The sequence below is a fragment of the Selaginella moellendorffii genome, unplaced genomic scaffold (assembly GCF_000143415.4).
Source record: "Selaginella moellendorffii unplaced genomic scaffold, v1.0 SELMOscaffold_12, whole genome shotgun sequence".
NCBI classification, from domain to species: domain Eukaryota; kingdom Viridiplantae; phylum Streptophyta; class Lycopodiopsida; order Selaginellales; family Selaginellaceae; genus Selaginella; species Selaginella moellendorffii.
In genome coordinates, this window is record NW_003314273.1 from 1,894,429 (window position 1) to 1,915,535 (window position 21,107).

The following is a 21,107-nucleotide window of genomic DNA, read 5'->3' on the forward strand; positions in this document are numbered from 1 at the left end:
CACTGGACGGATGAGAGGTGAAAGTTCAATGAAAGTCTGCTGGTCAAGACGCGATACCTCCTTGCGTATAGTTTGGTGGCTTGAACTTTGACTGTTATGCTTCCCATTCGAGAAGAAATTGAAGAGATCAACGCGAGAATTTCGTATATGCTTTTGACCCGGTGGCAAACTTTGAAAGCGATACTTCTATAAATCCTCTGCCAATCTCAGCATTCCACCAGCAATTTACACCGAGGGAGAGCCAAGAAAAGGAGAAGTTTTTTACGAAGCGATCATCTGATTCATTGCAACCATACTAGCCAAGGAGGAGCTGATCGATCGATAGGCGTATCAACAATTGTCCAAGCCCATCAGAGCGAGCATCGAGATCATGGAACGAGTTTCATTGTCACTGTCATTCAAGCGAAGGACGTTGGAGAGAGAAGGAGATTCATTGTCATTCTCATTTAAGAGAAGAACGTTGGAGAGATCTGAAGGAGATGGTCATGGCGCGCGCGTTGTCGAGCTCGAGGAGACGCAGTTGGCGCTGAGCTCAGGCTGGCGCGATGCATGCCACTGGAGTCCGCTCCTCCCGCCCGCCAACGCCTCCATCGACGAGCGGCTCCGGCGGGAGATCATCCGATACGGCGAATTCGCGCAGGCTTGCTACGACGGCTTCGAATACAGCGAGGGCTCGGAATTCTGTGGAGACACGAAGTTCTCCAAGGAGGAGCTCCTCCAATCCGTGGGACTCCCAAGCACGGGATACGAAATCACGGCCTATCTCTACGCAACATCGCAGCTGGGCTTGCCCAGCTTCTTCAAGCGCTCCAATTCCAACGCCCAACCCGGCGACGACTCGTGGACGTCGGACACCAACTGGATGGGCTTCGTGGCGGTTGCCACGTCGGACGAGACCATCCGACGGTTGGGACGCCGCGACATTGTGGTGGCCTGGCGCGGGACGGTGACGCAGCTCGAGTGGATCGAGAACCTCAAGGATCTCCTCCGCCCCACCGGGCTCGACCCCACGGATCACAACACCAAAGGCGTGAAAGTGGAGACGGGATTTCTCAGCATCTACACGTCTCCAGTCCCCGGCGATCAGGCCGGGATGAGCACGAGGCAGCAGCTCCACTCGGAGATCAAGCGATTGGTCGGGCTCTACCAGGGCGAGCAGCTGAGTATCACGTTCACGGGCCACAGCCTGGGTGGCGCGCTTGCACTCCTCAGCGCCTACGACGTGACAGAGCTTGGGCTGCCCGGGAGCAATACCCCGGTGTCCGTCTTCACATTCTCGGCACCCCGAGTTGGGAACCGGGGTTTCAAGAACAGGTGCCTCGAGCTCGGGCTCAAAGTCCTCCAGACACGCAATGCCGCAGACCTGGTGCCCAAAGTTCCAGGGGTGATTGTCAACGAGGACAGCTGTGATATTGTCTCGCTCATCTTCCACAGGTTCCCATGGGCCTACACCCATGTTGGCACCGAGTTTGAGCTCAGCAGCAACATCTCTCCGTTTCTGAGGGAAGACGGTGGCTTGACCGATCTGCACAACTTGGAGGCCTTGCTTCACCTGGTTGATGGCTACCAAGGGCCGAGCAAGCCCTTCAGTGTCTCGGGCACCCGGGATATCGCACTGGTGAACAAGAGATCGGACTATCTCAAGGCAGAGCTTGGAGTTCCAGCAAGCTGGTGGTTTAAGGACACCAAGCAGTAGAGCCCGTCTTTCTTCCATCACGATCACGGTGGTGGACTTTTACAAACTCATTCTTTTCCGGAGGCCTCACGCCGATCAGTAGGACCAAGCTCAGTTTGGCACGTATATCTGAAAGGTGGCACGCTTGCAATGGCCTATAGAGTTTTGCTTTGGGTCATTCGATTGAATCTTGTAAATATCTTGATTTGAAAAACTTAGTTTACATTTTGGTACAAACAATTTGCTTGCATTGTTTCCCTTCTTGAGCTCCTTGGCCACAAGGGAGTGCGGTGCAGCTGAGGAGATCGATGATGCAGCTGTAGTGAGTGATGTTTTGATGCATGGGGTTGGCCGATTCCTCGTGAGCTAGCAGGAGTAGCTGGCAGTTGCGGGCTGTGTTGTTTGCTCTGATTTTGAATTTGCTCTGTATTGCAAGCTTTATTTCAACAATATATATACTCCCTAGTGCACTGGCGTGAGGAACAAACAAGAGTTGCTTCATGGAAATGCACAAACCTTTTGGAGCTTTCGATGGCAGCGGCAGCAGCAGCAGAGATGTCAGCGGCAGATCCAGTTCCAGACGAAACTGTAGACAGAGCAGCAGCTTGTGCAGCTTTTGCTTGCAGCTATTGCTTTGAGTTTTAAAATGTGCTGGCAGGACAAACGTCCTTTGTTCATTTCCGTCCAGAAGACAGTTTTCAATCGTACTTCTTTGGCATTGTTCAAGTAAGCAGCCAAAGGACTTGAACTTGAGATACGGCTGTTGAACCCTAAAATTTGATGTGGGTACCGTTGATCCAAGCCACGATGGATCGAGCAGCCACCTCGTGTTATACGTGGCGGGGCGAATGTAGTGTAGGATTCCCTCTGGTGCATGAGGTCTCTTGGGCTGATCTCCCACAGCCAAGAGCCCGAGGCCTCCATTTTCTTAAAACTAAAAACTAAGAAGCAGCTTTTGGAGGAGACCTCTTGGCAGCATCTTGGGCCTCGTTGTCGCGCGCCAGAGACGCGATATCTTTGTGACATGGAACACGGGCGTCAAGAGCCCGGGTGCGAGCTATGGAGCTGAACTCGCTCCTTGCGGGAATGCCCAACAAGGTCTCATGCCCGAATTCCCGAATGGAATGGATGTCGGTGATCTCCTTCGTTGCTTGTTCTTTCCATTTCTATATCTTTCTCCTGGTGAGCGAAAGGTTGATGGTTCAAGACTAACACGAAATGTGTGTTAGTCTTGTAACTTATTTCTCAACATCAGCCTACAAATAGTGCTCAAGAGTCCGTATATACCACATCCCAAGCCAGAGGGAAAGCCTTAAAAAAGTGGACATGTAATACTGTTTAAATTCTGTATTGTTTCCATGACATTTTGTGCGTCCCCTCCCACACAGAATGAGCTTTAAGACCATGATGATAAAAGTTATAGTCACAATCCTAATCCCACTTTTGAATGAAGACTTACAAACACTAATAACGGGCTTTAGACACTGATGAGCATTACCTTTTCTAGCTATAGAGAAGAAAGCTATTCACCCTGAGCCTCAAAGTAAAGGAAAGAGAGATCCTCTACCTCATTCTAAAATGAAGCAAGGTGGAAATCATTGAAAAGGACAAGAAACTTGAAACAATTACTGTATTACAATTTTAGTAACTCCTTATTTTTAGGTGTGTTTGAATGTCATTCCTGTTTAGTATTATTGAATAATCCATTTGATCAATAATTATAAACATGTTTATCATTTATAAATCAAAATTAATCTTATTGCATATCAAATTAGGTGGTAAAATAAATATTAATTTGCTGCACATTAATTAATCAAATGAAAATTTATGTCATAAACATGTTTATAATTTATAAACACAAGATTAATCTTATTGAATATTAACCATTAAATGGCACCCAGAGGGTGACCCAGCCATGCACGTACGGAATAAACTAGAATATAACTAATTCGTGTTTAGTAAAGTTTATAAATTATAAACATGTTTTAAATTTATAAATACAATATTAATCTAAATAAATAACAACCTAGATGGTAAAATATCCTAGAATATCTAAGCATATTCTAGGTATATCCACTACCACTTTGCAAAAGAGGAAAGTTATAAATTATAAACATGTTTGGAAATTATAAATACAAGATTAATCTTGATGAATATTAGAACTAAATATATTTCACTTTTTCTTAGGCAAAGCTTAAATTATTATTAATACAATATTAATCTATTTAAATATTAAATTTAATTAGTATATCTAATTATTAGAGGATCAGGTTATGAGACTTCTTGGGATGCAGGGGCAAGAGAAGGGGTGGGGGGGAGCTAGGGCTGGTGGAGGATTGGCTTGGGAACAGCACGATGAGCAAAGGCAATCAAGATCTGAGCACAGTGAGGTGTGCCTCTATGCCCATTTAAAACTGGTTTGCTTTAAATATAATTAGATATACTTATTAATATTAATATTTAATTAGATTAATCTTGTATTTATAATAATCTATGGTTTTCTTAAGAAAAAGAGAAACATATTTAGTTCTACCAAATAATTTTTATTCATTTTGATTAATCTTGTATTTTTATAATTTCCAAACATGTTTATAATTTATAACTTTCCTAAACACTTTCTTATTTTTTGTTTGCTTAAGCAAACATGTAGTGGATATACCTAGAATATGCTTATATATTCTTGTTATTTATATAGATTAATATTTTATTATAATTTATAAACATGTTTATAATTTATAAACTTTCCTAAAAATTCTAGTTTATTCTACCATTTAATGGTTAATATTCAATAAGATCAATCTTGTGTTTATAAATTATAAAATTTCATTTGATTAATTGGAACTGTTAAGTAAACCTGCAATGTGCAGTAGTATTTATTTTACCATCTAATTTGATATGCAATAAGAATAATTTTGATTTATAAATGATAAACAAGTTTATAATTATTGCTAAACAGGAATGACATTCAAACACCAATCTGCCACTCACCTAAAAATAAGGAGTTAGGAAATTGTAATACAGTGATTGTTTCAAGTTTCTTGTCTTTTTCAATGATCTCCACCTTGCTTCCTCTTTTTCCTTCAAGAGGGCTATCTCTCTGTCCTTCACTTTGAAGCTATCTGTGTGAATAGCTTTCTTCTCTATAGCTAGAAAAGGTAATGAAGATCAAGCTCATAAAGCCCAGACACTGTTATTAGTGTTTGTAAGTCTTCATTCAAAAGTGGGATTAGGATTGTGACTATGACTTTTATCATCATGGTCCTAAAGCTCATTCTATGTGAATTTAGACAGTATTAAATGTCCAAACTTTTTGAAGGCTTTCCTTCTGGCTTGGGATGTGAAGGTGGTTATGTTATATATGGACTCTTGAGCACTATTTGTAGGCTAATGTTAAGAAATAAGTTACAAGACTCACACATTTTGTCTTTGCAGTGCTCATTTTAGTTTGGTTCTGATTGATTGATCACACCAATGAGTTTTTTTTTAAAAATATTTATTTATCAGTTTATGATGGTAGAAACCAAAATGGAAGTAATTCTTATCACTACTTGCATTCCAGACTTTGCAACCTAAATCTTTTAGAACAAACTTTTAGGCTAGTACATGCAAGAGTAGAAGAGAAATCAGCTCTTCAAACCACTTGAATCTTAGTCTTCCACTAGATTGGGCATTTAAGATTCTCCTGGATATAAGATTGTAAAGAAAAATGTGGAATAAACTGATCTTGACTAGGAACTCTTTGTTCGAATTTTAAAGCATAATAATCTATTGCTCAAAGGACAGATATGAGTTTTTGAACAAAATTTACAAAGAAACATATAAATGCAACCTTTGTGAATTTTTTTAAAGATTTAGTTTCAAACTCATGTTATTGATATGTGCATTTTGATTTAAACATTTCTCTTCAATGCTTTGGGAAGAACTTAGATGCTTCCTAGCAGCAGCTAGTAGCTCATACAGTGCTTTGCCTAATGCATTGTTCGAAAAAATGAAAATACCTCTAATGGACTTTTGTACTGTTGTAAATTCCAATCTAAGCTGTGTTTTTTTTACAAAATCCCATCCCAACAGTGTTTCTCTTTGACACCTTTGTGTGAGCGCATTTGCCACAGCACCAACAATCGTATGCTCCGTGCATGTTAGCTTTCAGGTAAAGTCTAAAGCAGAAGGATGACTATAGACGTGAGAAACCTACTTGATCAAGTGTTCTCTTGCACTGAAGTAGTAAGCTCCTCATTATCACTATAGGAATTTTTTTCAATGATGCTTAACGGGACCTATAATTGAGCATCTATGGTTGGAATAAGTGGATTATGAACTCGACAAGTCATCTATCGCCACAAACGGTGCATGAAGGTCGCTAGAAACCAGTGGCTATTCAATTTTAAAATGGATCTGGGATTTCGTGGATGTTGTTTTGATTCTTTTGATACCAACAAGCGGCAAGCTACTTCACACAAGCAGAAACAACACTGCATCGCCCGCTAGACACCGGTGAGCCAGGAGCTTGGCCATGGAAGATGTTTCTGTCATCTTATTGTGCTTGAGGAAGCGGGCCTTGAACTCATCATCATCAATGGGCGTTGCAGCCAGGCTTGCTGCAACCTGTTTGGTGACATCCCGCGCTTGAGCAGGAAGCCCCGCCCCAATCTCGACATCCTTGCCATGTACCAGCCGCGTCTCCCTGGCTCAAAATCCATTGGCGTCACGTAGTACACCGTCGACCCCGGGTCGCCGAGCATGCCCAAGTAGTTGCTCGCTTCAAGCTGCATCTGGAGGGCGTAGAAGGGGGAGGGAGGCTTGCCCTGCAGCTGCCGCCCAGGTCGAGCGGAACCCATACGAATTGCCTTGCCTATAAACCATGCATGAGCAACAAAAGTTTTCATAAAAAATTAAATCAATAAAAAATAAATAATCAGAATGCTGAAGAGAGGTTCGACAGGAAGCTGTGAATAGCTGAGCCACAGCCGCGCGTCTAACACGGCCATGTAGACGTTCTCCAAGTGTGTAAGGTAAGGGCACACAGTAATAAGAGGAGCAAGCCTTCCGCCGTCACCCAGCTCTAGCATTTACAGTCCCTGTTGTTTCATCTCTTTTTGTCAGTATTTTCATCTGGCTGCGAGGGAAACTTGCGAGGGATTTGGCGATTTGGCGCTTGAATTTGGGAGGGGTTACCTTCATACTGAAAAGTTTTTCTTCCAATAATCTGGAAGAGAAGAGCCACGTCGATCTGATTGGAACTTCATGCGGAATCCAATGTGTGAGCAGCAGCAGCACTTGATGAGAGCTTCCACACTGTTTCCATTTCCACACTGTGAAACTTTGCATAAAAGTGATACGAGGAGATTCTCTGGGTGGCATCGAAGCTCTCACCTTGCCCAGAGCTGGGAGCCATCAAACCAACGGCATTGCTCTTAGCACATCGCACCGCAGGACGTGGAAGAAACTAAGATCCAGCGGCCTCGGCCTCGCCATTAGACGAGCCGATTCGCGAGGACCAATGTGGCCGCCAGGAAGATTTTTGGCTTTATGGGGGTAGCCAAGTTAATCTGAACCGTTCAATTTAAACCTAAGTCCCTTGGAGAAAGATACTCGTGCATCAAATTTTGGTGATCGATCCATAAAATTAACTTTATAATCGTTTTAATACTCTTCATAGAACTCTTCTTCTTGCGGCTGCGCATAGAGTCCTCCCTCGCAATCTTCTTCCAAATGCTCTTCCTCTTCCTCTTCTGCTTCTCCTCCTCCATTTTCCTGCCCATCTTCTTGTCCATGGCATTGATAATCCACTTCTTTCTTCTCGTCTATAACAGCGCTGCTGGGACTGATCGCATTTCCATCTTCTGGGAGTTTTGGAGATGATTTTACGTCCACCAATCCTTGCGGGTTCTCCTGTTCGGATCAAACATTGACGAACTTCATCGAGAAGAAAGCTTTCGCTCGTACCTCTCGGTCAAATAGCTTGTCCAGAACATCGAAGTTAACTCGTGATCCCAGCTTCTACACACACAAACAAGCAAACATAGCCTTAGCTGCGCTTACAGTGCTATCAATCGACATAGCTCTCTCTCACCTTTGCTTCCAGCATCCGACGTGCTGCCTCTGCCGCGGACTCTGCCGGAGGTTTCTTTTCAGCAACTTTTCTCGATTTTCTTGCCTGAACACATGCACTGGCGTGAGAAACAAATAAGAGGTGCTTCGTAGACGTGCACAAACCTTTTTGGAGCTCGCGACGGCAGCGGCAGCAGCAGCGGCAATGTCAGCGGCGGATCCAGTCCCAGACGAAATCGCAGACAGGGCGGCAGATTGTGCAGCTTCGCTTGCAGCTATTGCTGCTTCCTTGGCTTCCAGTTCCTGTGGATTTTAAAATGTCTTGCCAGTTCGGGCAAGAAAAGCGTGAGCTGCCTACCTGAAGGTATTCTTTGTTCATTTCTGTCCAGATGACAGTTTTCAGTCGTACTTCCTCCTCGTTGTTCAAGTACGCATTCATCTGTAGGCAAAGGACATGAACTTAATCAACTATATTAATGATTGCTGAACGTTACTTACCTCCTCGTCGTCGAGATCCGACAAAGCCTCTTCCGCGAGTAAGTGTCCCGTTTCCGGAATTGTGTTTTCTTGAAAATCCTCCAAGACACTTTCCGACATGGCTAGCTGCTTTAACTCGATGTCTTCATCAAGCTACAGATCACATAGTTAAATACATAAGCAAACAAGGGATTCAATACCTTCAAAGCCTTTCCTTTACCACGCACAGGCGATTCTTCAGGGTCTTCTAAGAGAAACTCCTTCAGCTTTCTTTTCTCAGCATCAAAACGTTTCTTTTCGGCTCGTTGAAATGCAGGTGGATTGGACTCTCCTTCCAAACCACCAGATACTTTCATAAACTGAAAAGCCAGATGTTAAAATGGCGAAAACTCAAGTAGAAAAAAAAAAAAAAAAACCTCGTCAAAGCAGCTTCTGCACAGACCATGGGCATGATGTGACGCACCTAGTTCTTTATGTTCGCAAAGAATTTCGGTTAAATGTCCTTTGAAATTCACATGAGGAACAGGCTCCTGAAGTTCCAACTCTTTTGCTTTAGCCTCGAACTCCTCGGGCTACAAGTTTTTACATAACGCGGCTATAAAGTAGTAACAATCTTAAATACATACCGTCAAGCTTCCTGATTCTGTATTCCCAAACTCGACAAGTCTCTTTGTCAGAGTATCGCCACAAACATGGACAACACTCACCTGCATGCAGACATTTGCATCAAGCCACAGTACGAAAGGAAGTGCATTCTTACCACATCGCTCTTACTGCACTCAAAACCGTGAATTTGAGCCGAAACAAATAGTGCCGCACCACAAACTCCACTTGGTTTTCTGCCTGTCTGTAACAGAGGTTATAAACGAATTGAAAATGTAAACGACCTGAATCCAATCCCGCTTCATACTGGCAACAATTCTTAATGCGGTATTCGCAATGGCATGATGTTTCCGTCCGAAGGAGCCATTGCTTAATCCCAACAGTCCTATGCAGAAAGAACTAAGTCAGTCACAAAACAATAGAATAGCTGAAAACTCATATACTATCTGTAAATCTGTGAATAAAGAGACTCGGATCGACAGGCTTTGCCATTATCGGATGTTCTTCTAGCCTTAGCAACCTGCATAGTTGCATGAACACAGCTCCAAGCACGTATCTGTTCAAACTTTCAGATTCTTTTGTCAGAAATGATTAGACTTCAAACGTCCAAACTTACACATTTACTTGAAGCGAGTCTGAAAAATCGATAAGCAAATAAGGTTTATTTTCCTGCCTGAAAAATCAATGAGAACAAAACAAGGAAAAAAATAAATCCAGGGGACGAGAAACGTACCGGCACACTATGTATAAGCAAGCAGCTGCCACTTGTTGAGTACGTCTGCCTTTCGTGAAGCTCTTCTCCACCGCAAGCTGCAGAAAGAAAGACTTAAAAAACAGCTTTGGCAATAAGCATCGTACCACATACAGCCGGTGAGCAGCACCCACTGCATCATCTCTTCCACTGATTGATAGACTGTCCGCAATATCTCCGATTTCATTCCTTCCTGACCAGATAAACCATCAAACAAAGAAGAGCAACACCTACATTACAATCACAAACCTCTCTCCAAAGTTTTCTCGTGCGAGGCAGATTGAAAGCCACTATACCCCGGGTCGGATCCAATGCGTGAATATTGTCCAGATCGGATGATATTTCCCACCAGCTGACTCTACAAGTTCCACAAGAAAAAAGAATCAAGCACGCTACAACGAAGCTTCCCAAACCTGTCCAGCGGATCCCTTGCAAAAAGTAGGCTCGGACGAGTACACATTATCATCAAGAACGCGGCCGCAACCCGTGCAGCACCTGGATCGCCACGATCGCGATAGAAAGAAAGGGGGAAATCCATCAAAACTTACGTGAATCCGTTGATGTCATCCCTGTCCGCGATCTGGTCCTTGGCGCAATAGCTGCACCACACCATGATCTAGCAGAAGGCCAAACGATCGATCGGCGCGTGAGATCGCCGCCAAGAACACCGCCTCCTCCCCCATCTAATGCCACTGACCTAAATATGCCACAGACGCTCTCAAAAAAAGAGAATAGCGTCCATGTCAAAGCACTGTGGCCTTTGCCCGCGCCTCTTTTACCGTCTGGGGGGATCGAACCCTCGACCGTGTGATTAAGAGTCACTTGCTCTGCCAACTGAGCTAAGACGGCACGTCGGCGAAGAAGACCAGGAGATTCCCATCACCGTTAAAGAATATTCTCTCTGTTATATCGGGCGAGGATCGAACCCGCGACCTGGGTAGAGCTGTTTGGGAGCGAGCATGACGAGGCGGAAGAGCGCCGATGGCGCGCCCAGCAAGGTAGGGTTCTTCCTCTCTCACAGGATTCTCGAGCTAGATTGACGAGCGTGCCCTGCTCCAGAATGCCGTGGATCCAATCCAGGTCTTCGCGGAGAGATTGAGGGATCACAAGAGCTTGGAGTCGCGATGGGCCGTCATGCAGGAGAATAGGGTGGAATATTTCCGGGGCAAGGATTTCGTGTCGATGCTCAAGGCCAATCCCGATCTCGTCAAGGATGGCCTCGGCAGCGACGAGGAGGAGGTCGCGAATCTCTTGCTGCGCACCAAGCTCATCTTGCGCTGCGAGCGAGTCGTGAAATCGCTACGGCCGGGCAAGAAGAAGCTCTCCAAGTGGCCGGCTCGTCTCCAACTGTGCCCGGTAAAAGGAAAAAAAACCTTTTGCCATTCCTCAAAATTTACGATTGATCGATCTTCTTCGCAGGACCAAAGTTTCTCACAAAACGATGCGTTTTACGCATGGACTTTTGAGAGGAAGCGGCCGCTATGGCAAACAGTGCTCTCGTTTTTACTACCAGTTTTGACGCTGGCTTGCTGCTTGTTTCCACTCTTTCCTCACTGGTGCAAGCTCGTTGTCATGTACCTGTGCCTCACGCTTTTGGTTTTGATCTTCGGCATACTCATCAGTAAGTCTCTCGTAGAACTTTGTCTTCCAAGTTCTTCCATCTCTCATGGCTCTTCGCATGATATTTCCAGTCAGGTGGATGATCTTTGGTATTTCGTATATCTTACTCGGGAAGAGAGTCTGGTTCTTCCCCAACATTCTCGCCGATGACGCCTCGTTCTCGGAGATCATCAAGTTCTGGCCCGAGCCGCCCAAGGAGGACGAGAAGCCACCCAAGTGGACCTCTCGCCTCGCCTTTACGTGCGTTACCATCGGCGTCGTGTGGTTTTGCGTCAGGCATTCTCCTGACGAGGCAGCGCGAGCCAGGTCCGAAAGTTCTTTGTGTTTGTCACCTTTTCTTGTGCTTGACATCGTTCTTGCAGGTACCAGAAGGGCGTTTCCAATATCATTGACGAAATTCTCGAGTGGTCGCCCAAGCTCGCGCTGTCCGGGAAAGTGGAAGAGGCTGCCCCCGCGAACATCACCGAGGCAACCGAGAGCACCCAGCCAGCGAATGAAAAACCGGATTTTTCGAACGCGACTGAAGGGCAAGACCACGAACAGGAGCAACAGCAGAGATCAGAGCAGGAAATATAAAGAATGTGAGTTCTTACAAATAATTTGGCGACTGGTTACTCGTTTTCAGACTCTTTCTCGCGGCTAAGGCTTTCATATGGCCATGTTTTCCTGTTCTTCCCTTTCTACGTCCGAGGCATCGTCTTCCAGGTGGGCTGCAAGTGTGCTCTTGTTATGAGCCATGAACTTGCTAGCTCCGAAGCCCGGTTGCACGATTTTGGCAATCAGGAGACCGATGGTTATCGACAGAGCAACAACGAGCATATCAAACACAAATGCCATGCCTGAAGCTACGTCCCTTCCAAACATGGCCGCAATGCCTTCCACTCCAAGGCCTCCAGGAACCAAGAGTAGAATACCGGACAGCACCAATGCGAGAGGCAATTCTCCCGTCAGGTGAGAGTACAAAGTTCCTGTGGAAAACGAGCTATCGTCTGGAACTTGAAACTTAAGACAAGAATTACCAGTGATCCCCACTGAGAACGCGGCAAGTACTGTCGATGCACTTGTTCCTAGCTTGTCTGTGGCATATGCAACGACATAGCCGACGGTCGCAGCTAGTCCCATCCCTGGCCATTGGCTCAACCGAGCATTCAGCAGGATATTGGAAGCGACGATATATCCGACTAGCCTGCACGAGTGGAAGAAAAAAAAGCTCAAGCCTCTTTAACGCTTTTAAGAAAAGTACCATAACGTGTTCCACCACTTCGAGATTGATGGAGGAGTACAATGAGCCTTGTCGTGAGCCTTTGACCACCACAAGAAGCTGTCCCCGATTGCCAATCCAAATCCAAGCTGCAAGGCCGAGAAGAGGCCATGAATTACGCGTGAGGTGCCGGTGACGTGAGACTTGGCAACCATCTCGCTCACACCAAGAGTGAGAGGCATCCCTGGAGAAGTAGAAGCCATTACGAGTGATTATCACAAGCAAGTGTTTGATATACCTGGAAGCAATTCCACCAGAGCCGAGAGTGCCAGTGAAGAAACACATATCTTCAGCTTCTTGAGGTAGATTGAAAATACTCTGGCCAGGAACGAGACCAGCACTGCCACAATGAATTCCATGACACTGGCGAAGAGTGGCCAGCGTGATGCAACAATGTCAAGCACGCCGACCAAGAGTCCGAGAACAAAGCTGAAGAGAGCGTCACAGAGGTTTCCTGCCATGCTTAGTGAGAGTCTCTGCGGGTTTACTTTAAGAAGTGCTTACCATTGAAGAAGAGAAGCGAAGCCATTGAAGCAGACAAAGCGTAACTAAAGAGCCGCCACCAAGTTCCAAATTCCTGGGGCGCGGTAGCGATTGCTTTTAGTCTCCAGTAGGACAGGACGAGTGGAGTATCTCGCTTTCCCACGCTAATGGCGAGCTCGTCAGCCCGAGCGAGCTTTCCAACATCGAGTTCACTCTCAACAGTTATGAGATGAATCTCAGACCTGGGAAAGAAGAACGAGCGTTGTCATGGATTTGTCAAGCTACTCAAGGAGAAATTTACTTACGAGAGATCGTCGTCGATATCGTTGAAGGACAGAAGGATGAGCGTTGGAAACACAGCAATGTTGGTATCTACGTGAAGCCTCTCCGCCGCGCGCTCGATCAAATGCTCAGTCCTCGACGCCGAGCTGCCGTAAGTGTGGAGAGCTATGGCAAGGCGGAAGAGGAACCTCCGCCGCAGCTCATGGCTACCGTTCTTGGAAAAATCACGATTCTGCGAGGTATCCACAGGGACTCGGCGATTGAAATACCTAGGGGAAGCCACGAGCGAGCCCTTCCTGCGGAAATTTGGAGATGGCGCTCCTCTTCCTCCTTCCTCGGCCGATGTCGACGCAGCAGCGAATCCACTGGTGGCCTCGATGAGCTTCTCCCGGATCCCTGACAGCCCCAGCATTGGATCGATCTTCGCATTTCCTGGAGATTAGGGCCGCGGCGATCGAGCACCTAGAATCGATCGCTTTCTCTTCTACTGCTCGAGAAAGAAAATATTTGCGCCGGGCGATCGACGAATCGCGCCATGGCAGACGCCACGCCACGTAAATAAGAAGACAGAGGTTAGGGTTTTCGCGCCAGCATACTCTTAAAAAAAAAGTACGTGGCCATGATTCGAACCGCGGTAATGCGATGGAATCTCGATGGGTGGAGCATATCCGATATTCTTTTGTCATATTCTCATGCCCGAAATATAAAGTCTGGGGTTCGATTCCCTTTACTGCCACCACCTCTATTTTTTTGGCCTTCCACAATGGGCTCCATCGCTGGCGAGGAAGAGCTTCAAGGAGCTGGCGATTGCGGTGGATGCTGCGGCATTGGTAGGGTTTACGTCAAGGAGGATGATCCGTCCCAGCCGGCGCAATGGCGGGAATGTAGCCTGGGGTTTTCCGAGATTTGCAAGGCGGAGCTGGTGCCGGATGCTCTCTTCCAGGCCAAGATCGATGGCGCCGGCGCTGGCGCCGCTGTGGACGATGCCAAATGCGCGTGGCTTCGATCGCAGCTCATTGGATCGGGCTACGAGCTCTCCACTCCGTTTGGCAAGCGGGATCTATTCTACGCCGATTACACCGCCTCCGGCCGATGCTTGTTCCACATCGAAAGCTTCATCACGCAGAATATCATGCCTTTCTACGGTGCGTTCTTCCTTGCTCCTACCAATTCCTTCGATCTGCTCGAAATATTTTGGTTCTGGTTCTTACTTTTACCTATCGATTCCCAGGGAACACTCACGCCGAGGATAGCTTCGTGGGAGACACCACTTCCTTCCTGGTGAACGAATCCACTCGCTACCTCAAACATTCGCTTGGAGCTACCGCCGACGATGCGCTCCTCTTTTGTGGCTCCGGATGCACTGCTGCTGTGAAGCGCCTCCAGGAGGTCATGGGCCTCGCAGTGCCTTCCATTCTCCGGGACCGAGTTGTCAAGACACTCAAGGACGAAGAGCGCTGGGTGGTGTTCATTGGCCCGTTTGAGCACCACTCTAATCTCTTGTCCTGGCGCCAGAGTCTTGCGGAGGTGAGTCAGATCGATCGATATCTTGTCTCATGAAGTTTCGGCTCTACTGTAGGTGGTGGAAGTTCCCACGAACAAGCAAGGACTACTCGACGTGGAGTTTCTCGATAAGGCACTCGCGGATCCAAAGTTTGCGGGGCGTCCCAAGCTCGGCTCCTTCTCAGCATGTAGCAACGTTACTGGAATTCTCGCGGATACACGAGCAATCGCTAGGCAGCTCCACCGCCACGGTGCGCTTGCTTGCTTCGATTTCGCTAGCTGGTAAACATTTTCTCTTTTTTGTTCGTTTGGATAAGGCCAAGCCCTGGCATTGATTCTCACTCCCTCTTGCGCTTTCGATCAGTGGTCCTTACGTCCGCATCGAAATGCGCGCTGGAGAGCTCGATGGCTACGACGCGATTGCTTTGAGCCCCCACAAGTTCGTCGGAGGACCTGGAACACCTGGGCTGCTGCTGATCAACAAGAATCTCTACTTGCTGCGTGACAAAGCACCATCCACGCCTGGGGGTGGCGCAGTCGACTTCGTCAATGGCTACACGGAAGAAGTGAGCTCAAATCTGTGGTCCATAGCTGAAACGAAGAAAACGTGACTGATACCATTTTGGCAGGATACTTTATACCTGAGGGACATCGAGGCACGAGAGGACGCCGGAACGCCACCGATTCTCCAGAAGATCAAGGCTGCTTTAGCGTTTTGGATCAAAGAGGAGATGGGATACGAGCTCATCGAGTCCAGAGAGCAGTACTTCATCACCACCGCGCTGAAGCGACTGTCAGCCAACCCGAACGTGATGCTGCTGGGAAACACGGAGGCGAAGCGTGCTGCTATTCTCTCGTTTCTTGTCTACGCGACGGAACCGGGTGACCAAGTTTTGGAGAAACGAAAGATCCTGCAAGGCCGGTTCATTGTCAAACTCTTGGACGACTTGTTCGGCATCCAGTCGAGAGGTGGCTGTTCCTGTGCCGGGCCTTACGGCCATGCTCTTCTCAATGTCGACCACAACGTCTCCATAAAGCTCCGCGATGCAATCCAGAGAGTAAGTTTCCAATCCATCTAGACCATCTTCTAGCTCATTCTGTTGTTCCTTCGTGTCCAGGGATATGGTGGAGTTCGACTTGGATGGGCTCGCTTGAACTTTGCGTACTTCATGTCGATCGAAGAGTTCGAGTTCGTGCTGTCCGCTATCGAGTTTGTTGCCGAGTACGGCCAGCGTTTCATTCCGCTCTACGAGTTCAACTGGAGATCCGGAGCCTGGACGTTCATGCCCGAGTTTAAATCCAAGTACGCGGCACTAGCCGAGGAGGAGAAGCTTGAGGACGAGTTGCCGGAAGTGAAGCACAAGACGTATCTGGAAACGGCGATATCAATTGCGAAACTCCTGCCGGAACATCCTCAAGAGCGAGACGTCCCCAAATACATCGATCCGGTGCTAGTCGATTTTAGAGTTTGATGAGAAGTAGCATTCGACAGTGGCTGGAAATGATACTGATAAAGCAAAAATAATAAACGTTTGTGTCAATGTCTTATTGACTATGCAATGGACCTTGGAATCAATCTAATGGGAAACATCCGTACCTGAGAAGCAAAAAGATTCTTTCCGGAATTTACAATGGCCCGCCTCGTTGGTGCTCCTAAGCAGGAATGGCAGCGACATTTTCTGTGGATGCTGGTGCTTGTTCCACTTGCGTGTTATTAACATATTGATCGAGGCCATTGATACGGGTGATCCTTATCCGCGTGAGCATCTGGAACGCAGAATCACATAAAATCGTTAACATAGGACACGCCAAAGATCGCTAATAGTAAAACAAAGATTATACTTGGCGATGGCCCTTGGTCCTACGATAGTTCTTCCTTCGTTTCTTCTTGAACACGATGACTTTGGCATCTAGAGCCTGAACAAAGTCACTAGTGAGCAAAAAATAGATTATTTTGAGGAGCAACTTACATGCTCCTCCACAATCGCAGAAATGGTAGCTTCAGGCACAAATGGCCTTCCAACAACAGTTTCTGTTTTCGTCCCCAGTAGCATCACCTTGTGGAGCGATAACTATCCAAGAACACGAAAAGAAATCAAAAGCTTCGTTACAAAACATAAAACTACCAAAGAAAAGTTTCACCTTGTCATTCACATTTGCGCATTTCAGCCTCTCGATGTAAAGAACGTCGCCTGGAGTCACTTTAAACTGCTTCGCTCCAATCTACGTAGACAGGAAAAAAAAAAAAGGCTTAAGATTTTGCGTAGAACACATTGAGCAATCAAAGCACCTGGAAGACTGCAAATGCGTCCTGCCGTGGGATAGCCAGAGGCTTGTCCACTACCAGGCGTCCAACGACGGTATAGCCCAAAGCCTTCATAATCTCATCGGAGTTCCTCTTTCGATCGACACCGCCAAAGGACATCACACGGACATCCCTCGGCTCCACCCCGGGCTTGAGATCCAGCTCCATTCCCAGGCTCTGGCTCTCGCGCCATAGAGAATGCAGCTTCCTCAGACCTAATCCAAACCTCTGCGGCGCCTCTGGACGATCGAACAAGGCGCCAGAGGAGCGGATCATCGCGATCGAGAGCCGCCTCCATGTCCCCATTCTCGCGCTTAAACCCTACTTCTCCAAGCAAATATTTGGCTACCCTAAAATTCCCCAAGAGCCCTAGAAAACGAGGGTGTGGTGATTTTGGTCCCTCTCGGCAAGGGATCGCGGCGGCGCCATCATGTAAGCCTCTCTCTTCCGGCTCACATTCCGTGTGATCTCGCCGTGGCTGCTAGGTCGGACGATGCGGAGGAGCTCCAGGATCCCAAGCTTGAACTGGAGGAGATGTGCCGGCCGCGATGCGTTAAGCAATTTCTTGCCTACCAGGTAGAGCCCAAGCTTCGATTTCTTGCTCTGGAAACGCTCGGCGATGGATGAAACAGGCGTGTTGCAAGCGAATCGAGGACGATGACACTGGATCGAAGCATTGCACGGGGCAGTACCTGGATTTCTGGCACTGCATCGACAAATGCGTGAGTTTTGCTCGATCAAGATCCCTTCTTTTCGCTGTTCTTGAGCTTCTTGCTTTTTGCCCTCTCTTGGCAGGTATCGAGGCGGCTTTTTGATCGATTAAAATGAGTAGATAGAAGAAGAAGAACAAGGTCGTGATCGTGTGCCATGCTCCCAGATCTATCGAATAAAAGGTCACGAATAAGCCACATTCCTGTGCTATCTTTAATGAGGACGAAGAGTTCCGTTGCTAGCTTAGAGGGGAAAAAGTCTTCGCTTGCGCCAGGAGCTAGGGTTCTATAGGTTCTTGGTGGCTCGATCGATCGATCGGCCAGCGCATCGCGAAATTTCGCATCGCAATGCTAAATGCGAGCTCCAGGAGGCAGTGATTGGCAGTGGCGCCGAGAGATTATGGGATGTTTGGCGGTGGCGTTCTTGTTGTGCTCGATCCTGGCGCTCGCGGCGGCGGATCCAGCTCCTGGCAGGAGGATTCACACGCTCTTCTCGGTGGAATGCAATAACTACTTCGATTGGCAGACCGTCGGGCTCATGCACAGCTTCCGGATCAGCGGCCATGTCGGGCCGATCACGCGGCTTCTCAGCTGCACGGACGAGCAGCTCCGGAGCTATGGTGGCATGGATTTGGCTCCCACGCATGTTGTTCCTTCGATGAGTAAGCATCCCGTCACTGGAGACTGGTAAGAAATTTCTCGTATCTATCTACATTTGTTCTAAGATGTGTTCTTCGTTCTAGGTATCCTGCGATTAACAAGCCGGCTGGAGTTGTCCATTGGCTCAACCACAGTGAGGATGCCAAGAAAGTAGACTGGGTGGTGATCTTGGACGCTGACATGATCATTAGAAAGCCTTTGCTTCCATGGGATCTAGGCGCAGAGAAAGGAAAGCCAGTCTCTGCATCTTACGGGTAAGTTTTCGCGACGTTCTTCAATCCGAGACAAGAGAAGTTCTTGATATTGTGATGTTTTTTCGTAGATATCTCATTGGATGCGATAACATCCTTGCGCAATTACACACCGCTCACCCAGAGTTTTGTGACAAGGTTGGTGGTTTGATAGCTATGCATATTGACGACCTTAGAGCTATGGCACCTCTCTGGCTTTCCAAAACGGAGGAGGTGAGACAAGATAAAGAACATTGGGCCACCAACATAACAGGGGACATTTACAGCTCGGGATGGATCAGTGAGATGTATGGTTACTCGTTTGGAGCTGCCGAGGTTTGTAATTAAGTTTCTGGGACAGACATTACAATCTTTTCATTTTTGTCACACAGGTAGGATTGCGTCACAAGATTAACGATGATGTGATGCTGTATCCCGGCTACACTCCCAGAGCTGGTGTGGAACCTTCTCTGCTTCACTACGGACTCGGTTTTAAAGTAGGAAACTGGTCCTTTGGCAAAGCAAGTCACAGGGATGATAATATTGTCTACGATTGTAATCGTCTTTTCCCTGCTCCCCCACATCCGGACATGGTACGAACAATGTTATTCTGATTTCTGTGCTGTTCTCGATTAAGTTTCTTGTTTCCTGTTGTGCAGGTGAGAGGAATGAACGCAAACGAAGATGAAGCTCGAGGTTTTCTCTTAAGCGTTGAATGCATCAACACAATTAACGCGGGTCTTGTTCTTCATCACGAAAAGCGGGCCTGCCCGAAGCCCAAGTCAGATTATGTGAGCTTCTTGAACTACCTCTTGAAACCTTCAGCACACAGTAAGAAGGCTTCGGAAACAGTGAATGCCGAGCAGCAAGAACCTCGGCCATATCCGAAAATCCATACCTTATTCTCTGCTGAATGCTCTGCCTATTTTGACTGGCAAACGGTTGGTCTCGTCCATAGCTTCAAGCTCAGTGGTCAACCTGGATATATCACACGGTTACTTAGCTGCAGTGAGAAGGACTTGAAAAGTTACAAAGGAATGGATCTCGCTCCGACGCATCTGGTACCATCGATGAGTGTGCACCCTCTCACCGGAGACTGGTACGTCTTTCCCGATGTCTTGTTTTGCCTTTCTTTGGTGTCTCAATACGTCTTTGCAGGTATCCAGCCATCAACAAGCCCGCTGCAGTGTTACATTGGCTACATCACGTTGTAACCGATGTGGATTTTCTCGTTATTTTAGACGCGGACATGATCATGCGAGGACCAATAACGCCATGGGAGTTCAATGCAGAGCGAGGACACCCAGTTTCAGCTCCATACAAGTAAGAAAATCATCTGCTACCTCAAGTCGTGTTTGTTCTGATTGTGTGCTTGCTGCAGCTATCTGATCGGCTGTGACAATGAGCTTGCCCAGCTTCACACTCGACACCCGGAAGCCTGTGACAAAGTTGGAGGAGTTATTATCATGCACATCGAGGACGTCCGAGCTTTAGCACCACTTTGGCTTTTCAAGACTGAGGAAGTTCGAGCTGACAAAGCACACTGGGCGACCAACATCACAGGAGATCAATACGCACACGGCTGGATCAGTGAAATGTACGGATACTCTTTCGGTGCTGCAGAGGTAACAAAGAAAGTACCATACTATACTTTGGTCTTCAACTTTTCTTTTTCTTCGCTCTCACAGATTGAGCTAAGGCACAGGATTCGTGACGACATCATGCTGTATCCCGGCTATGTACCTCAAGAAGGAAGTGAGCCGAGGGTGTTGCATTACGGTCTCGAGTTCTCAGTAGGTGACTGGAAGTTCGACAAGGCAGACTGGCGAAACGAGAACATGACGAGCAAATGCTGGAGGAAATTCCCAGAGCCCCCAGATCCGTCCACTCTCACGACTTCGGACAGAGGCGAGCGCCGCCGGGACGAAATAAGCATCGAGTGCATCAGCACAATCAACCAGGCACTCGACATCCATCACAGGAAGCACGGTTGTGTTGCTGCTGCTACGACTACCACTACTACCACTACTACCACTGCTGCGAACTCCAGCATAGCATTCGGAAGCCGCGGAGAAGCAAAGCAAGGCTCTGAGGAAGCAGTGGTGGTGGAAAAGTCGGTTGACAGGGAGGCACTCAACAGTTTCATGGCATCCAATCGACGACGCAGTGTTTTGGAGAGATTCAAGCGGCTACCAGTGATAAGTCTCAGCCCGAGGTACTGGATGATCGCGCTGTGGACGCTCCTGGTAAGCTGCTTCCTGCTGGTTATCTCAGCAATTTATTCCAGGCAGCGCAATCACCATGAAAATGGTGGGACGAAGAAGATCTCAAGAAGGAGAAACAAGCTCCTGGCGGAGGAAGAATCAAATGGTTCTTCACAGTTGCTAGATCAGCCATAGCTTAGCAATTTTTGTTATGTGGAGTTGAAAATAAACCGTTGGATCGCGTGAAATGCGGCGAGCCCTTCGATCTTTTTCTAAGGTTTAAGTTAGGGTA

The 21,107-nt window shown here is 47.2% G+C and overlaps 9 protein-coding genes and 1 non-coding gene across 12 annotated transcripts in view; 5 read left to right on the forward strand and 5 right to left on the reverse strand.

The window, feature by feature from the left end:
• LOC112346098 (phospholipase A1-Igamma2, chloroplastic-like) overlaps positions 1 to 294 on the reverse strand; it is a 1,845-nt gene extending 1,551 nt beyond the window's left edge. Inside the window, exons 1-2 of the mRNA XM_024674189.1 lie at positions 266 to 294; positions 4 to 91 (exon numbers count right to left, since the gene is read on the reverse strand). Coding sequence (XP_024529957.1) covers positions 4 to 91; positions 266 to 294 — 117 coding nt within the window. The remainder of the gene's footprint in view (positions 1 to 3; positions 92 to 265) is intronic.
• A 76-nt stretch (positions 295 to 370) lies between these two features.
• On the forward strand, positions 371 to 1,900 carry LOC112346099 (phospholipase A1-Igamma2, chloroplastic-like). Its single transcript, XM_024674190.1, has one exon. It carries the CDS (start codon positions 371 to 373, stop codon positions 1,694 to 1,696), a length of 1,326 nt encoding a protein of 441 aa, XP_024529958.1. The 3' UTR covers positions 1,697 to 1,900.
• Positions 1,901 to 7,270: 5,370 nt separating this feature from the next.
• Positions 7,271 to 10,259, reverse strand: LOC9659717 (transcription factor IIIB 60 kDa subunit). The gene is made up of 18 exons (XM_024674545.1): positions 10,106 to 10,259; positions 9,971 to 10,052; positions 9,807 to 9,915; positions 9,665 to 9,750; positions 9,540 to 9,616; positions 9,423 to 9,479; positions 9,250 to 9,362; positions 9,091 to 9,191; positions 8,964 to 9,050; positions 8,830 to 8,910; positions 8,620 to 8,775; positions 8,404 to 8,562; positions 8,225 to 8,356; positions 8,085 to 8,165; positions 7,892 to 8,029; positions 7,749 to 7,832; positions 7,622 to 7,675; positions 7,271 to 7,567 (listed from the first exon to the last, which is right to left on the reverse strand). Exons 1-18 carry the CDS (start codon positions 10,168 to 10,170, stop codon positions 7,319 to 7,321), a joined length of 1,911 nt encoding a protein of 636 aa, XP_024530313.1. The 5' UTR covers positions 10,171 to 10,259; the 3' UTR covers positions 7,271 to 7,318.
• A 74-nt stretch (positions 10,260 to 10,333) lies between these two features.
• On the reverse strand, positions 10,334 to 10,406 carry TRNAK-CUU. Its single transcript has one exon. It is a non-coding gene; the product is annotated as a tRNA-Lys (tRNA).
• Positions 10,407 to 10,482: 76 nt separating this feature from the next.
• On the forward strand, positions 10,483 to 11,848 carry LOC9660611. The gene is made up of 5 exons (XM_002969293.2): positions 10,483 to 10,555; positions 10,617 to 10,913; positions 10,977 to 11,178; positions 11,249 to 11,483; positions 11,540 to 11,848. Exons 1-5 carry the CDS (start codon positions 10,517 to 10,519, stop codon positions 11,751 to 11,753), a joined length of 987 nt encoding a protein of 328 aa, XP_002969339.1. The 5' UTR covers positions 10,483 to 10,516; the 3' UTR covers positions 11,754 to 11,848.
• Positions 11,798 to 13,730, reverse strand: LOC9659718 (uncharacterized UPF0442 protein C7D4.12c). 2 transcript variants are annotated; one of them, XM_024674493.1, is made up of 6 exons: positions 13,227 to 13,730; positions 12,943 to 13,163; positions 12,677 to 12,892; positions 12,421 to 12,622; positions 12,197 to 12,363; positions 11,798 to 12,145 (listed from the first exon to the last, which is right to left on the reverse strand). In XM_024674493.1, exons 1-6 carry the CDS (start codon positions 13,613 to 13,615, stop codon positions 11,826 to 11,828), a joined length of 1,515 nt encoding a protein of 504 aa, XP_024530261.1. In that variant the 5' UTR covers positions 13,616 to 13,730; the 3' UTR covers positions 11,798 to 11,825. The 2 variants fall into 2 exon arrangements, with proteins under 2 accessions (XP_024530261.1, XP_024530260.1); XM_024674492.1 differs by having other exon boundaries at positions 11,798 to 12,363.
• Positions 13,731 to 13,938: 208 nt separating this feature from the next.
• On the forward strand, positions 13,939 to 16,251 carry LOC9660612. Its single transcript, XM_002969294.2, has 6 exons — positions 13,939 to 14,348; positions 14,435 to 14,730; positions 14,783 to 14,988; positions 15,071 to 15,272; positions 15,336 to 15,764; positions 15,825 to 16,251. Exons 1-6 carry the CDS (start codon positions 13,967 to 13,969, stop codon positions 16,176 to 16,178), a joined length of 1,869 nt encoding a protein of 622 aa, XP_002969340.1. The 5' UTR covers positions 13,939 to 13,966; the 3' UTR covers positions 16,179 to 16,251.
• Positions 16,074 to 17,328, reverse strand: LOC9659719 (50S ribosomal protein L21, mitochondrial). Of its 2 annotated transcripts, XR_002992289.1 has the most exons (6): positions 16,997 to 17,328; positions 16,849 to 16,929; positions 16,677 to 16,778; positions 16,549 to 16,623; positions 16,304 to 16,473; positions 16,074 to 16,213 (listed from the first exon to the last, which is right to left on the reverse strand). XR_002992289.1 is itself a non-coding variant. In XM_002969513.2 (5 exons), exons 1-5 carry the CDS (start codon positions 17,315 to 17,317, stop codon positions 16,360 to 16,362), a joined length of 693 nt encoding a protein of 230 aa, XP_002969559.1. In that variant the 5' UTR covers positions 17,318 to 17,328; the 3' UTR covers positions 16,229 to 16,359. The 2 variants fall into 2 exon arrangements, 1 of the variants encoding a protein (XP_002969559.1); XM_002969513.2 differs by lacking the exon at positions 16,074 to 16,213 and having other exon boundaries at positions 16,229 to 16,473.
• Positions 17,329 to 17,333: 5 nt separating this feature from the next.
• LOC9660613 (cytochrome b-c1 complex subunit 6) lies at positions 17,334 to 17,930 on the forward strand. The gene is made up of 4 exons (XM_002969295.2): positions 17,334 to 17,443; positions 17,497 to 17,587; positions 17,644 to 17,733; positions 17,807 to 17,930. Coding segments are annotated over exons 1-4 (216 nt in total). The 5' UTR covers positions 17,334 to 17,441; the 3' UTR covers positions 17,840 to 17,930.
• Positions 17,931 to 18,022: 92 nt separating this feature from the next.
• LOC9659720 (peptidyl serine alpha-galactosyltransferase) lies at positions 18,023 to 21,086 on the forward strand. Its single transcript, XM_002969296.2, has 8 exons — positions 18,023 to 18,408; positions 18,465 to 18,635; positions 18,704 to 18,947; positions 19,004 to 19,204; positions 19,271 to 19,710; positions 19,770 to 19,934; positions 19,993 to 20,236; positions 20,300 to 21,086. The coding sequence occupies exons 1-8, from the start codon at positions 18,077 to 18,079 to the stop codon at positions 21,008 to 21,010; spliced, it is 2,508 nt and encodes an 835-aa protein (XP_002969342.2). The 5' UTR covers positions 18,023 to 18,076; the 3' UTR covers positions 21,011 to 21,086.
• Positions 21,087 to 21,107: the final 21 nt, after the last annotated feature.